Source organism: Bacillus rossius, chromosome 2 (assembly GCF_032445375.1).
Source record: "Bacillus rossius redtenbacheri isolate Brsri chromosome 2, Brsri_v3, whole genome shotgun sequence".
Classification (NCBI taxonomy): Eukaryota; Metazoa; Arthropoda; class Insecta; order Phasmatodea; family Bacillidae; genus Bacillus; species Bacillus rossius.
In genome coordinates this window covers 131,549,708-131,565,687 of record NC_086331.1, presented here as the reverse complement: position 1 = coordinate 131,565,687, position 15,980 = coordinate 131,549,708, and the positions used below count along the sequence as shown (strand labels likewise).

The following is a 15,980-nucleotide window of genomic DNA, read 5'->3' as shown; positions in this document are numbered from 1 at the left end:
CTGATTCTCGAAACTATGTAGAAATGATTGCTTTCTATTACGCACTCTTTTTTTTCCAGTTCGCCTTTGAACTTCAAATACCACTAACTTAGTGCGAGGGCACTGGTACATTTAGCCTCTGCTTGTGCACACCTAGAGCAAGACTGTATAATTGCTGGAGTTTGTCCAAAGTTTGATATTATTGGATACATAATTTATTTTTAAATACATAAATTCAAAATTTAGTGGTTGTGCTTTTAGTTCTTTTCTTTTAAAATGTATGAAATAAATTACAAATTTAAACTAATGATATATTTGGATTCAGTCAAAAAAATATTTAATAGTTACATGTTATCACTTTGGTCTTCAAAGGCCAACAATAGCGGAATGTTTTTGAAAGTGTTTGGGTTGAGTTAAATAGGTTGAAAACTTAAATTTTGACATATTTCTGACACACATTTTGTATAAAATTGAAGGAGGATTTTTTTTTTGCAGTTGAATTTGTATTTACTCTGTTGGTAAGTACATTTTAATATTTATAGTTGAATGGACTTACAACGAATCAAACCTAGGCCTCTAGCATGTGACATATGTAAAAATATAGCAACCAATAAAAGGTGTGTATTTAAATTAAATGTATTTTTAGATATTCAGTTTAATTTAGAAAGGGTTGACAAAATGAATTTGTCTGTTATTTCTCTAAATATGTTTCAGAGGTACATTAATAGCCTTGTAAAGTACATTAATAGCGCTGTAAAAACATTTGACGTTTGGTTTTACCTATATATTATTATAATAAAATATTTTTTCAGCGCTATTTATGTTGCTCGTACATCGCATGTCACAGGATTGAAAATTTCTTCTACATTCTAATTGTTTGTATCTTAAAGTAAACAATGATTTTGAAAGTTATTGTAGTATTTTAAAGGAGAGCGTGCATTCGGAAAGAAAGAAAAAAATATTAACCTTTAAAACAGCTATTTTACATTCATGTTCTTTATTCTATTTGTAAGAGGGTGTTGTGATACTTCAGTTGTTTACCTTTTTAATGAATTGTTTATTTTTGTGATATAACTAACCTAACATAACCTAATCAACTGGGTAGTACTAAAGGAGATAAATATGTAGTTGAGCGGTATTTGCGAAAAAAAATGTTAAAAATCCGAAAATACCTTTATTAGACGCTCTTCAACTTCCTCTTTTCATTAAAAGCGGCGGAGGTAATAAATTCCAAATACTTTAGGAGATATCGAATTTTTTAAATTTCATCATATGTAGTTGAGCGGTATTTGCGAAAAAAAATGTTTTAAAATCCGAAAATACCTTTATTAGACGCTCTTCAACTTCCTCTTTTCATCAAAAGCGGCGGAGATAAGAAATTCCAAATACTTTAGGAGATATCGCCGTTCTTATTTTGCATACAAGACCTGTGTTTATCATTCGACCGTCGCCATTTTTTTTATTTTGCTGTGTGTTTGTGAATGTCTAATTAATGAAAATGGTCGATTAGGTCAGGTCAGTTACATTATAAATACTTTGAAACTAAGCGTACATTAGAAATAATATGAAATTATTTCAATGGTTCTTTAGTTTTAAAGTATTTATAATGTAACTGACCTGACCTAACAAACCGGGACAAAGGATGAACAGAAACAACTCACGTAAAATTTTTTTGTTACTTATTACTTGCGCAACAATAAAAAATAAGACTTTAAAATTAGAAACGTTAAAAACTCGCCTAAGTTGGAGGCGGTAATTAAACACCGTTTTAAACAATAAATGAAGTAAATAATCACGTATTGGTTAATTTGAATTCTGGCCTATCACGAACAATCACGTGACATCATTATCCAATAAAAAAATAGATGCTCGTAAACAAGAAACAATGGTCATAGCCACATGAACGCACTGCTATAATTGTGATGAAATTTAAAAATTCGATACCTCCTAAAGTATTTGGAATTTCTTATCTCCGTCGCTTTTGATGAAAAGAGGAAGTTGAAGAGCATCTAATAAAGGTATTTTCGGATTTTAACATTTTTTTTCGCAAATACTGCTCAACTACATATGATGAAATTTAAAAATTCGATATCTCCTAAAGTATTTGGAATTTATTACCTCCGCCGCTTTTATTGAAAAGAGGAAGTTAAAGAGCATAGAATAAAAGTATTTTCGGATTTTTAACATTTTTTTTCGCAAATACCGCCCAACTACATATTTACCCTAAAGGAGAACCTTTTCTAAAGGAAAAAATAATTGAAAAATCCAATAAGCTTTTTTTTTTTTGCTTCAAAACAGTTTTTTTTAATTATGGTTAAGAGGGTTTTGTTATATATATTAAAAATACTTCAATCCTAAATCCTGATACAATAAAAATATTGATGTCACCAACATGGTGCCGAACATCATTACCACCACTACATTTTTACGGGACAAGTGCTGAAATACCTATGTGGGTTTTGGGCGGGGAACATTCACATGCTTTTGCAGAAACCACATTTCTCTATAAAACTAACTAACAGGTATAGTACGAGGGGGCACCCAAATAAAACTGGATTTTTGTCATCAAAAATTTATTTATTACTTTTTTTACCAAATTCCTTTTGTCATCTTCAAAGTATTCTCCATTAGATGTGATGCACTTGTCAAGTCTTTTTTCCCATCGTTTGAAGCACCTCTGGAACTCTTCAATTTTGATATCCTCCAGTGCCCCTTGGTAAGCTGTTTTTACCTCCTCCACATCATTAAAACGCTTCCCATTTAGATTTTTCTTCATTCTCGGGAACAGGAAAAAGTCGCACAGGGCTAGGTCTGTCGAATGCAGAGGATGCGGAATGACAGACCACCCCTGAGAAGCCAAGTAGCAGTTCATTCGTAAGGCCGTATGTGCGGGGGCGTTGTGATGAAGGAACCAGTCACCTGATCACCAAAGTTCCAGGCATTTCCTTCGCACATCCTCTCGCAGACATCTTAAAACTTCCAAATAAAAGTGCTGGTTAACAGTGTGGCCAGGGGGGTACAAATTCCCAGTGCACAATTCCACAAACATCAAAAAACATAATGATCATCGTCCTAACATTTGACCTCACTAGTCTTGCTTTTTTTGGTCAGGGGAGTTGGGAGTCTTCCGCTGGCTTGGCACTTGCTTTGTTTCTGGGTCATACACTTAACACCAACTCTCATCACCTGTAATGACTTTGGTCAAAGAGTTGGTATCACTTTTAGTCTCTCTTTTTCAAGTCCTGGCTCAAATTCAATCAAATGTTTTTTGATCCTGTTTAAGAAGGCAAGGAACAAATTTAGCGGCAACACGCCTCATTTGCAAATCCTCAGTGAAAATCCTATGGCACGAGCTCCAATTCACTCCTGTCTCTTCTGAAATTTAGTCAATTGTAAAACAATGAACTTCATTGAGTTTTTGCCAGATTTTTAACTTTTTCATCATTTTGAGATGTTGAAGGACACCCAGAACGAGCATGGTTTTCAACACTCATCTCACCACGTTTAAAATGCCCAAACCATTCGAAAACTTGTGTGTGGCTCAGAGCATCCTCCTTGAAAACATGTTGAAGAATTAGGTAAGCTTCCGTTGCTGATTTTTCAAGCAGGAAAAAAATTTTAGAACACACTCTTTGTTCTTTTAAATCTGCCATAACGACTTCGCAGGTAAAACACAAAAACAGTTAGAGAAACACAATACTATGATCAAATGTTAACCTACAAACTGACGCCATCTGGGCAGCTGTTTAGTGAAGGTATCTACTAACCCCATCTAGCAGGAGAACTCTACTTCGTCTACAAATGGCCATGCGTTCTCAGTCCTGTTTTTTTTTTCTGTCTCCCTTCTTATTCTATAATATAGCCCTATCTGTAGTATAGGACACAATACCAAAGTCGTATTTCACATGGTATCGTGTTCTATACTGAAGTCCTACCTACTCTAGTATAGGACACAATACCGAAGTAATATTTTCCAAGGTATCGTGTTTGATACTTCAGTTTTACATATTCTTGTACAGGACACGATACCGAATTAATATTTCCCACTGCAGCTTGTTCTATATTTCAGTCCTACCTATTTACCTAAGTTTAGAACATGATACCAAAAATACACTTCCTACGCTATCTTATTATTTACTATAATCCCGCCCGGTTTACTATTTTTTGTGATACCACGTTATAATTTAATCATAGAACACAATACTGAATATATATTCCATACACTAATTTACTTTTCTCAACAACAATATCTTTTGAAACCAAGCATGTGAATCGTCCCAATCCAAAATGCCCATTCCCATGCTTATATCATAAGAACGTAGAGGTCGTAATTACTTCAGCACAGCCTTGTTGACGATTTCGATGTAAACATATATATATTTATTTATTTACTTGTATTCACTAACCTACCCTCACCAAAACTTTCACTTTGTTTTTATTACTTCAACAATTGCAAAACTATCGTATAGCAAAAACAAGCCTTTTTAATATTTCCTACTAAATTTTATGATTCATCTAACCAAATGAACTGTTTTACCTAACATCACAAATGAAACACACACAACACACCCCTCATCTAACACATCAAAAGAAATGCACAAAAAAAAAACTACAACTCACAAATATTAAACAGTCATTAGAAACAACTTACCTTTCTTGGCCTTACGGCAATAATCGTTTACTGTCAGTATTTCTGTTGAAGATATTAAATTTCCACCAAAAATATTTGACATTTCTCCATTTAATTTTTTCTATGTCACAAAACATGAACCGTTGCTTTCCTGTTCACTACAATCACACAACCACACATTCTTTCTCTACACTACACAGTTATATTTATTCATTATAAATAAACACGATCTTGCTCTTCTCTTGTGACTACTACACTTATTTATACACACATCCAATACATTTCTTAATGCCTACTTATTACTTACTTTGTACATATTTATTTACTATATTAAAATCATTAATTCAAGTTATTAATTCACTCCTTGTTCAGCAATTGTTCCAATACTATTACTTCAATTGCTTTTTTTTTTTTTTTTTTTTTTTCCATGGTGCTACTTTGGATTTTGCTGTTGCCAATATTATACAATTTATGTTCCTTCTTTCAGCAATACAATTTGTTATGATTGGCCAACTTCAATTACATCATACATTTCCCCGACTTTATTTCCGACCAATAGTAAGGGCGGTATCGTATTTTGAACTTGACCCATCTGGGATATCATAAGAATGGTCTATTGGGTTTGGTTAGGTTCATTAAAAATACTTTAAAATAGTGTGGAGGTTGGTTAGGTTAGGTTAAGTCATCTACCTATATTAAAAATATTTAAAATCATTTCAACAGTTAGGAATTAACAATTTAAAATGTAGGCAGCTAACCTAACCAACCATTCACTTGATTCAATTACTTAATGCAGCTAACCCAACCTAACGAACCAATCGTTCACACATTTTCACTTTATTTTAATGTAGCTAACATAGGGGTGCCTCTCTAAAAAAAGGTAAACACCCAAAAATGCATTTATTGAGTTCTTTGCTTTATTTCTAATTATTCTGTGGAGTCCCACTCTGATATTCAAGTATTGCACATTTAATTTACAGTTTTAATGTTCCTTAGGTTAGGTTAGCTACACAAAAAAATACTGAAAAAAACATTTCAAGGGTTTGTTAGGTTAGGAACATAAATTTATTTTGATACATATTTTATTATTTTGCTGACCTAACCTAATCAACCTTTTTAACTTTTAACAATCACCGACATGTGTGTAACACCAGAGTATGACATAGAACACAAACAAAAATTATTATTTGTCGCCGTGTTGCAAAAAAAATATCCGAACTACACGCCACTCTTGAATAATAAGTTTCACATTTGTATTTAAATTTTTCTGCCATAGTAGTTAACAAAAATATATTTATATCCTTTGCAAATATTCTTATACACAATTTTTGTATATCAAATTTTTTAAATTTAACACATTATTTGTTATGAGATGTTGTCTACGAAACATAAGGCATAAGGATCACTGTCATTTATATACAGCAAAGGCACAAGAAATAACGCTGCCATGAAGAAACCAAAGATCTTTTTATTTAAAAGCCATTAAAAATGAAACTAAGGAGAATTTTTGCTCAAATGAGTTTATTGTTGTAATTACTTAATAGAAAATGTCATGATACAGAGAATAACTTTGTACTGTTAACAGTTGTGCACAAAACTTGCAAAAAATTTTGTGGATAATCCAACACTATCTTAAAAATAATTAAATTATTAAGAGTAGGTATTTTCTAAGAGTGGGTATAAATAATTTGCTGTGCAACAAAGATTAAAAATAAAATTTTTACAGGAAAACAAGGTTTAACAAAAACAAATATAATGGTGTTAACTGTATTAACATGCTCAGTCCCATCAACAGTTTTCTCACAACCTACCATAAATTGATTGATTTAAAAAATTTTAATATTAGATATCATATATTTTTAATACAAAAATACCCAATTAACACTTTCACTATTTTGGAAACACCACAGATTTCTGTAAAATCTAAACCATTGCTGAGATCGCTGATAAATATATAGTTAATGACAATAATATATATTTAATTTATAGACTAATTTAATATTAAATTTATGTGCCACTAAATCCAATTACCAAATAAATGAAATAAGTGATTTCCTGCAAAATTTATCTGTTAGTGAAATGATACAACAAAAATGTGCCACAAATATTTTATTTAAATGGATTGGGTGATTTTTCTCATTAATGATTACAGCTCTTACTAACTTTAACTTAATTAAATGAATTAAACTACTTTTTCAACTAAATCTAGTATTATTTTTAGTGTTTTAAAAAAACTTACAGAAGTGACTTATTTTTGCACGTTACCCATTTAGTTTTGGCAATAAATTGTGGTCCTGTTATAAAATAATAAATTATGACCCAATATTTGAGTATGAAAAAACCATTGTAAAACAAAGATTAACATGAAATAATACAGGCAGTAAAATTTTCCACCTCCATGATTTTGATCCCTTTGCATTTTCAAAGGCATGTTCCTTTAAAACATTTAATGCACACTTCTGATTAAAAAAAATATTATACTGCTGTATTCGGTCAAATTTGCCCAGCTAAAAGAACCTATCATATTCATCAATGTCCCTTACATTTCAACAATGGCACAAGAAAAAAATAATTTATTTCAAATTTTCCCCCAAAAATTATTAATGAATACTGGTTCATAGATAAAGTCACGAGTTAAGAAATTGGCATGCACACAAAAAATTACACTTTTCTTCACAAAAACATTTGTCACCGGAAATAGAAAACGACTTTCTAGCAGTACTAAACAAATTTAATGCTCACAACATTTTATCGAAACTGGTTACATACAAAGCCATAGTCACTAGAGACAGTTGCTGCTTGAGCATCCACATGGTCATCTTGGGCCTATCTGCAGATACCTGGAGTCACATAAACTCCCAGTTAACTGAAAAAAGTTTAAAAAATATGGCATAGGCCAGACCACAGACATGAATTTGTCTGCACTACTTAATGCATTATATCTTTTGATGTGAGCCACCGAGTGAGAAGCAATCTGGTCGGTCCACTTACTGAGAAATGTTTGAAATGTGCAGCCAATACTGTGCCCCAGAAAACATCTTTACAGAAAATCCTGGAAGGTTATCGTACCAGAGATCACTGTCGTTGCCTTTCACTAAATACAGATAACAGTTTTAAAAAGAAATACTGTGTATGATAAAACTCACTGTTTAAACACGTTATATTGAAAACAGTTTGATCTTTTAATTTTTCAACCAAAAGTATTCTTAAGAAAAATAGTTACTATAAAACCAATCACGTATACTTAGGTGAAAAGTCTTGACAGTTAATAACATTCATCCTAAATATAAAAAAGACTTAACTTTTAAAACCTATACATTCGTATGCACTTGGGGACTGTTTAATCAGTTCTAGAACTTAAATAAAAAAAAAAAGAAAACAGTCATAGAAACACAACCCTGATGCTTCCTGTAATTAATTTTTTTGTGGGCTTAAAGTCCCAGAGGTCATTAGAAATGGTTACACACTACTACACACATTAGGGATATGTATAGAAAAAAAGAGCATGTGTAACTCAGTACATGTGATGGAAGTAAAACTTTTTGGCAATTCAAACCTGAACTTGTAAATTCTCTCTTTATATCTCTTTGGCGTCAGAAATGTTCCAAAACAATGTTTCACAAAAACGTTGCATTAAAATTTGGCCTTGAAATTGTAATTGCAATATACTCTCATCGCACCCGAAGAAGTTTCACTTCAAAAATATTTAGTTACACAGATAAAACAGTACTCATATAACACTGTTTAAAAATACTAATTAACACAAGTAATTAAAATAATACGTACTTGAAAAAAAATCATTTTCTTACGAATATGGCCCGTGGCACAGTACACAACAATAATCTCAAACCCCATTGTGTTGCCCTCTGCCCAAATACTCCCTTACTAGATGCCAGCAAGTCTGGTGGCGTCAGACGCAGGCGGGGCCCTACCGCTGCTACCCGATTATCCCTGCAGCATGACAGGGTTTAACCTGAGCCGCATGCAACCACTTGGAGCCTGCTCAAGGCATCGTGGCCCGAAAAGTCCTCTGCACCGTCTGCAACTTGTTATCCGTCCTTTTTGCATCAGAAACTTTTCACAACAATGTTTCACGAAAACGTTGAATTAAAATTTGGCCTTGAAATTTTACTCCCATCACGCCCATCATTGGTCATAACCTTTAGTAAGGATCCATCCCAGAATTTGCATGGAGTAATTTTGGTTTAACCATGGAAAACCTAAATTAGGATGGCCAGATCAAGATTAGAATCTCCTCTGGAAAATGAGTCTAATATGATAACCCTGCGCCACCTCATTACATTTGTCTTGTAACTGATATCTTTGCTGTCACACAACAAGGTTACAAACAGTTTTTAATTAAAATCACATAACTTAAGTTTAGATAAAATAACATTTTATGTAATACATCAGTATTATATTTGGGTAACAGCTCACAGAATAACTTAGTGTGATTCAGGCCAAGTGTCTCAAACTGGCAGCCCATGGGTCACTTGTAGCCCGCATAATATTGTTTTTCGAACCGTCCTGTTTCTATGAAATGTGGTTGTGTAATATAATAATTTAAAAGATAGCAATATGACTTTCTTCTTACAAAAACCAAGCAAAAAAAAAAAGAAGAAATTTATAAGAGCTTTAAATATTTTGACACACACCAATGTAAGTTTCTCTTTTTATGGGTCAATTTTCTTTAAATGCAAATGGATCTTAGCGACTTTTGGAGTGACCAAATTTTAGAAGAAAGGTACCAAGAGGTTAGGGTCTCCAAAATCTATTATTATTTAGGGCAAAAATAACCACACATTGAATAATTTGCTGGTTATCATGTGTTACTTGGGAGAGCACATATTTATGATAACTGCTTTCTGGCATGAAAGCAAACATGGCCAACTGATGTCATCTTCTACCGTAAAGGTTTTTCCTTACAAGTCTTCTTTGCAAAGCTGATTGTTAACAAACTGTGTCAAGTGTCTGACAAAAAAGACTAAGGGCCATTTTTACAACGTTTAGTTCTGGGATAACCTGTATAGTCTTTCGGCATATCACAATAATGTACTGTTTAAAGTTTAAGTTTTAAAACTGGCAGTGTTTGTTGTGAAATGGTAACAGTGCAAACTGTATATTATGTGTGGAAACATTTTAGTCAATTCTGAATATTATTAATGTTTAAAATTGGTTTTGATAATACTGTGTGCTATTGCAATAATGTATAGGCCGATGAGACGAGGGATACAATTTATATGGGCTGGAAAACTCAGGGGAATCGGCTGAAGTAAGAGAGTAGGAAACTTGCTTAATAAACATGTAATGATTTTTGGGTTTTGTTGAAATTATTTTCTTTTTGAGATGCTATGTAAATGTTACCAAATTATGTTCAGATAAAGTACTTAATCATAAAAATAAATATACTGTAGCATGCCAAGTATATTTTAGTCGTAAACTTTCAGTGAGACAGCTTTGAAAAACCTAGAGAAACCTGGAATTTCCAGGAGAGTGGTCACAACACTGGCCGTTTAGGACAGTCCTCGCATTGTCAATCTCGTCTCGTGCGCCGTCACCACTTCGTACCTCTTGGCAATCGCGCATCCAAGACGAGCCGTGACCAAGCTTCGAACTCGTGACTCGGGCGTGGACATAAATACGAGCGTTAGCGGGCGTGAGTAGGTAATTTGTTAACCTGTGTCGCCATGGGCTAGGGTGCTTTGGATCTGCCTCTTGAGACCGCTTACTCCCCTTTGTCGTAACCGTGAAACGTAGCGATAACATCCCCTCTCATTTTTTCTGCACGTGAGGCAGTGCAAGGCCACGTGTAACACTGCCTGGCGCCTTTTCTGGGCCATTCCAACACCCCCGTACCTTCTCCACCGCCATCCAAGCTACCCTCAGCCACTCATTTCGTACCCCAGATTTCGTATCGCCCCTCCTAAACTCTAAACTAAACATCCCCGCACGGCCAGGCTTTGCATGACCGACGTGGCCAAACTAGTGTCGCAGCTTAGTGGTGCCCGGGCCGGACCGAGTCGAGAACCGGCGTCACGACGGACTGCGATCACGAGGTGTGGAGGTCTGTTGTGTGCCTGGTGCTAGCGAGAGCACCAGTCCATCGCCGCGCGTGCCAGAGTCTGGCGTGTCGACTGCCACGCCCCTCCGGGCATTATCTCATATCGCGCGACCACAGAAGACTAATGCTTACAGATGCGAAACGGCCCTGCACAGGTGAGCTCCGCCATCAGCTGCAGTCAGGGTCCCTGGAGACGACCGATTTGACGTTACTGTTGTTAGTGATGGGTCAGACTGGGCCGAAGAACCTTCAGTTGCCGATGGCACATATGCCATTGAGATCTTCGTCGTTTCAGCTTTCAAGTCCGAGTAAAGATTAACACTGTTGGATAACTATCAGGCAAGTGTGTCTTCACTCTTTCACAAACAAAGGCGAACTGAGAAGTCACACCGAAGGCAATCCATTTATATGTATCTACATACGAAAGTCATATCGCAATTTTTACCCAATAAAATTCCAGTGTGTATCTTTACGGTATTTGGAATGGCGTGCCAAATATTCGCGATGTCGGTATGACACCACACTTTTCGCATTGTGACGAAATTAGAGACATGTTCAATGTTCCAGTCTTCATGACGTCTAGCATGCGGTACTAGCATAAAGGCTCTGCCGCAGAAATTACAAACAGGTTCTTGCTTACGCATAACTTGCTCTGTGCTGCAGATTTCATCATGTCGATTTAAGTCATCTCGTCGTCCAAACTGTTTATTACATTTGATGCACTGAAACAGTGTTCTTTGTACTTTATTCGGGCATCTGCTTCTTCTCAGCCTGTCAACAATTCAATTTGGGTCGTCCCACGATACGTAATCCGTCTTTTAGTATAGTAGTATAGTAGTTTTATTGTCCAAGTCGACTACAAAAATATACAATTATATTGTACATGTAGTGTAGGACTCGTCAAGAATATTAAACATGAATACATATTTAAGTACCGCCATATACACATAAACAATAATAATAGTAAAAAAACAAATAATGTAAATATCATAATAATACATTTTTAGCATAGTTTTGCTTCCATAAAATCATTAATAGAATAAAAACTGAATTCCAACAGCAAATCTTTACGGGTTTTTTTATCCACAAAGTTGGTTTTCTAATTTAAAATGTCGTGGAAGTTTGTTATAAAGACATATAACAAAGTATCTCGGACTATTTGCAAAACATTTTGTACGATGTTGTAATACATGAAAATTATTTTTTGTTCTAGTCGAATAATTATGTAAATTGAAATTCTGCAGTTCATTCAACTGTGAATTAGCAAATTTAAGTAGTTCATAAATGTATAACGATGGTAATGTTAAGACACCTAAGCTTTTGAAAAGTTTTCTGCATGAGGTACGATAATTTACATGCATTATTATACGTAAGAATCTTTTATGTACCGGTATTTGATAATTTTTAGATAAGTCCGTGGAATTACCCCTTCTGCTGCTTCCATCTTCTTTACAACTTTACTGTCAATATTCTGGAAATCTCTTTGTTCTCTTTTATTAGCAGCCTGAAAGACATGCGTCTGTTTCTGTTAAATGCCTGTTCACGACACATATTTCTCGTGTAACATACCTCACATTTGGCAGAAAATTGATTGCTCATTAGAGATATGACATACAACTATTGCAACTCAAGGAAATTGGTGACTGAATCAGCTATAGCCTACCATACCAGCTTTTGCCTGAAATTATTTTGTGAAACAATGAAAAACCAAATTCAGGATGACTTGGTTCGGATTAGAACCTAGGTCCTCCAGAATGTCAGTCTAAGGCAAGGTGCACACTTGCTGCAAAAGTTATCCGGATGCCGCGTCATTTCTAATGTGCGTTCTATCGGCGTCCTATCTGCATCCATTGCGTCCAGTACGTTGAGTACTGCCAGGTATCGGGGTGGGCGCAGGAACCCGCGTTCATTTCGACAGCTGTCAAGAGTGACGCTGGCATCAGATAGGTGTCGGCGTCACAGGTGAATCGAACAGCAGTTGGTTTGTATTTCTTCGTATCAGATTGAAAATGACACAACTGTCCAGCCTCCTCCTGGAGCGAGTGTGCACCGGGCCTGAAGTTGAACCATTGTTCTATCTGACTTGATGAGTGGCTGTTATGTTTGCAAATAACAATTTGTCTAATAACATTGATAAAATACTATCATTCTGACGTATCAATATAAGATTATAAAGCTACTTTAAATTTCTTATTTAATTTTTAAAAAAAATGTTTTCAGGTCACATTTTCAGTGTGCTGAATCCTAATGCCTTGGAAATGTTGGCACCAGAAATTGGCTCCACAAATTCTACATCTGGAAACAATTTACCAACAGATGAGCATGACGCACCATCAACGTCCACGGGCACAGAAAAAGCTCCTTTGATACTGAAGTATAGCATATTCAATACCTTGCGGAGGGTTCTTGGTGGAAAGAGGTGTGGACCTACTGCAGACAGTGGTTATGTGGAGTTTGGTATTGATACCGCAGCTAATGGAAGGACGCTGGGAACCTTTGCGGGTGTGTTCAGCCCAGTAGCACTGTCTATGTTCAGTGCCTTATTGTTCCTAAGGGTTGGTGAGTAGCCTTTTATAACTAACAATACTACACTAATATTTTATTTGTGTGTGTGTGTATGTATATATATATATGTGTGTGTTTATATATATATATATTAGTTTTTAGCAGATTATGAATTGCATATTAATTTTGTGTTCGAACAAGATAAAAAAATTTAAATGTTAATAAAAATGCCTTGAGAGAATATGCATATATTTTTTCAACATTAAATTATTCTCTTTAAATTACGTACTAGTATTTACAGATTTGGCATTTTACTTCTGTACATTGTATTTGCTTACATTTTATTAATGCTCAATTCTTATCTTATGACCTCTTACTGCCTGTATTAACCTCGATGAATTTTTTGTGGGCCTGGTAAACCTTGAGAAACTCGTTAATTTTTAAAAGCCATCGGGAATTATTTGATTGTCTAGAAAGTTGAAAAGTGCGTAGTTAAAAAACTTCCTGTCGTGCTTAATGCCATTTTTGAGCGAATATCGGCAGCGGATGTGAGATATGTGTCACGTGTTAAGATAACACTATGGGTTGCCAGGGCGATTAGTCTCCACTCAATTTCTTCTTGTTCCTTTCTTCTCCTTTTTTTTTTTTACACTGTTACATCTGAAGATTTTCACCGCGTCTGTAATAATAAACAGAAGACACGACCGAAAACTATTACATATTATAGTAAACTCTCAATTGTCGGGGCCCGGATTATCCGGTTTTCGGGTTATCGGTGCTTAGATTTAGTTTAATTATTAGTTAGTTATAATCTGAAGCTGTAAAAAAATTGGTTGTCTGTAAAGTTGGTTTACGGTCGATAGTTTAACGTGACGTCATAACAAAACATTGATGAAATTATTGCATACTTTTATAAATAAAATTGAATAATTTTTATTGAATTATCACTGTTTTGTATGGATACAAAGAATGAGTGAAATGAAATCTACAATTTAATTGATAAAATTACTTTTATTTGCACTCATCAATTCAAATATGTTTATTACTTTAACGAAGATTATTTTAACTATAACTTTTATACATGTTTGCTATTTAACTTCTTCCAATCTGCGTTATTTTGTTAAGGATAGGACGATGATATGAAAAGTAGGAAACGAATGGGAGTGTTTCAAGTTTAATGTGCCTCGAAAAAGTCAAATCGATGGTTGTTCCAATCGAGTGGAAGAGAGATAGATGCGCCGCAAGCGTTCAATGAGCGTAACGGGACAATGTATGTAACGGGACAATGAGTCATTCTTTTTCGTGCGTGCAGCCGGCGTTCATCGATTTATTAGACGTTGTCACGTCATACTTGTTCGCTTGGCCGGCCGTTTGTCCGATCCTTCTATCTGTCACCCGCTCAGCTGTCACATTTGTCACGCTTGGAACCCGAGGGGGATGCCCTGACACTGCTTCACGTCTCCAGTCGCCTTCTGGTGTCTTTAAAGTGCCGCTATGCCACTTTCCGCCTGTCCATTGAGTGACGTGACTGGCTGGCATTCGGCTGGAGGAAGGGTCACCGGCGGCCAGAGCTAAGTTTACTGTTTACAGCGCTCCAGCTGGAGAATAATATACACTTGACAGTGCTCCAACACGCAGTCGAGGCACGAGACTACTCAGGGTCAGGGGTTCAACACCTAAAGGCCAAGTTAGTGTGTTCTGGAGGTACGATGCATGACGGGTTAACTCCGGCTGTTCTGGCCACCGGAACGTCAACTGACGCAGAGACACTGAAACACTTCTATTACTAACGACCTCACTGTCAGAACTACAACGACTACTTGTAGAAGCACCGCGCGGCTACTCGTTCTCAACAATGCTACTTCAGTTCAGATATCCGCGCCTGACAACAGGTTAGTTACCCGGTAGATTTGAAGGCCAGCCCAATTTCATAGTCTCACTACTCCAGTGCCGAGCTCCATCCACATAGCACCGATATCAGCTGCCGACAGGAATTTTTTTTTTCCCTAACCTAAGTTAAAACTAAGTGTGTAAGGGAGGGGTCTAGGTAGGGAAGACTATAAGTGCGTCTCAGGGCAAGCCCTATACGCTCTAAACATGCGGGTTTTTAACCATGACAGGACTACCTCGCACTTCTATCCTTTTCCCCTCCAACCCACCGCTCCCCTTCACCCCACCGCACCACTCCTTCACCACCGCTCCCCTCCACCCCACCGCTCCCCTTCACCCCACCGCACCACTCCTACCCGCCGCTCCCCTTCAAACCACCACTCCCCTTCACACCACCGCTCCCCTTCACCCCACCGCTCCCCTTCACCCCACCGCACCCCTCCTACCCTACGCTCCCCTTCAACCCACCACACCCCTTTACACCACCGCTCCCCTTCACCCCACCGCTCCCCTTCACCCCACCACTCCCCTTCACCCCACCGCTCCCCTTCACCCCACCGCACCCCACCTACCCGCCGCTCCCCTTCAACCCACCGCACCCCTCCTACCCGCCGCTCCCCTTCAACCCACCGCTCCCCTTCACACCACCGCTCCCCTTCACCCCACCGCTCCCCTTCAACCCACCACTCCCCTTCAACCCACCACTCCCCTTTACACCACCGCTCCCGTTCACCCCACCACTCCCCTTCACCCCACCGTACCCCTCCTACCCGCCGCTCCCCTTCAACACACCACTCCCCTTCACACCACCGCTCCCCTTCACCCCACCGCTCCCCTTCACCCCACCGCACCCCTCCTACCCTACGCTCCCCATCAACCCACCACTCCCCTTTACACCACCGCTCCCCTTCACCC

The 15,980-nt window shown here is 36.9% G+C and overlaps 1 protein-coding gene across 6 annotated transcripts in view; it reads left to right on the top strand.

The window, feature by feature from the left end:
- Positions 1-347: 347 nt before the first annotated feature.
- Positions 348-15,980, top strand: part of LOC134529841 (solute carrier family 12 member 9) — a 57,418-nt gene continuing 41,785 nt past the window's right edge. For 2 of the 6 annotated variants that reach the window (XR_010074718.1, XM_063364338.1), the window contains exons 1-2: positions 524-596; positions 12,904-13,229. Coding sequence is in view for 5 of the 6 variants with exons in the window: in XM_063364338.1 (XP_063220408.1) it covers positions 526-596; positions 12,904-13,229 (397 nt within the window). In the remaining variant the exon portion in view is untranslated. The other 4 variants (XM_063364340.1, XM_063364342.1, XM_063364341.1 and 1 more) reach the window with 4 other exon arrangements.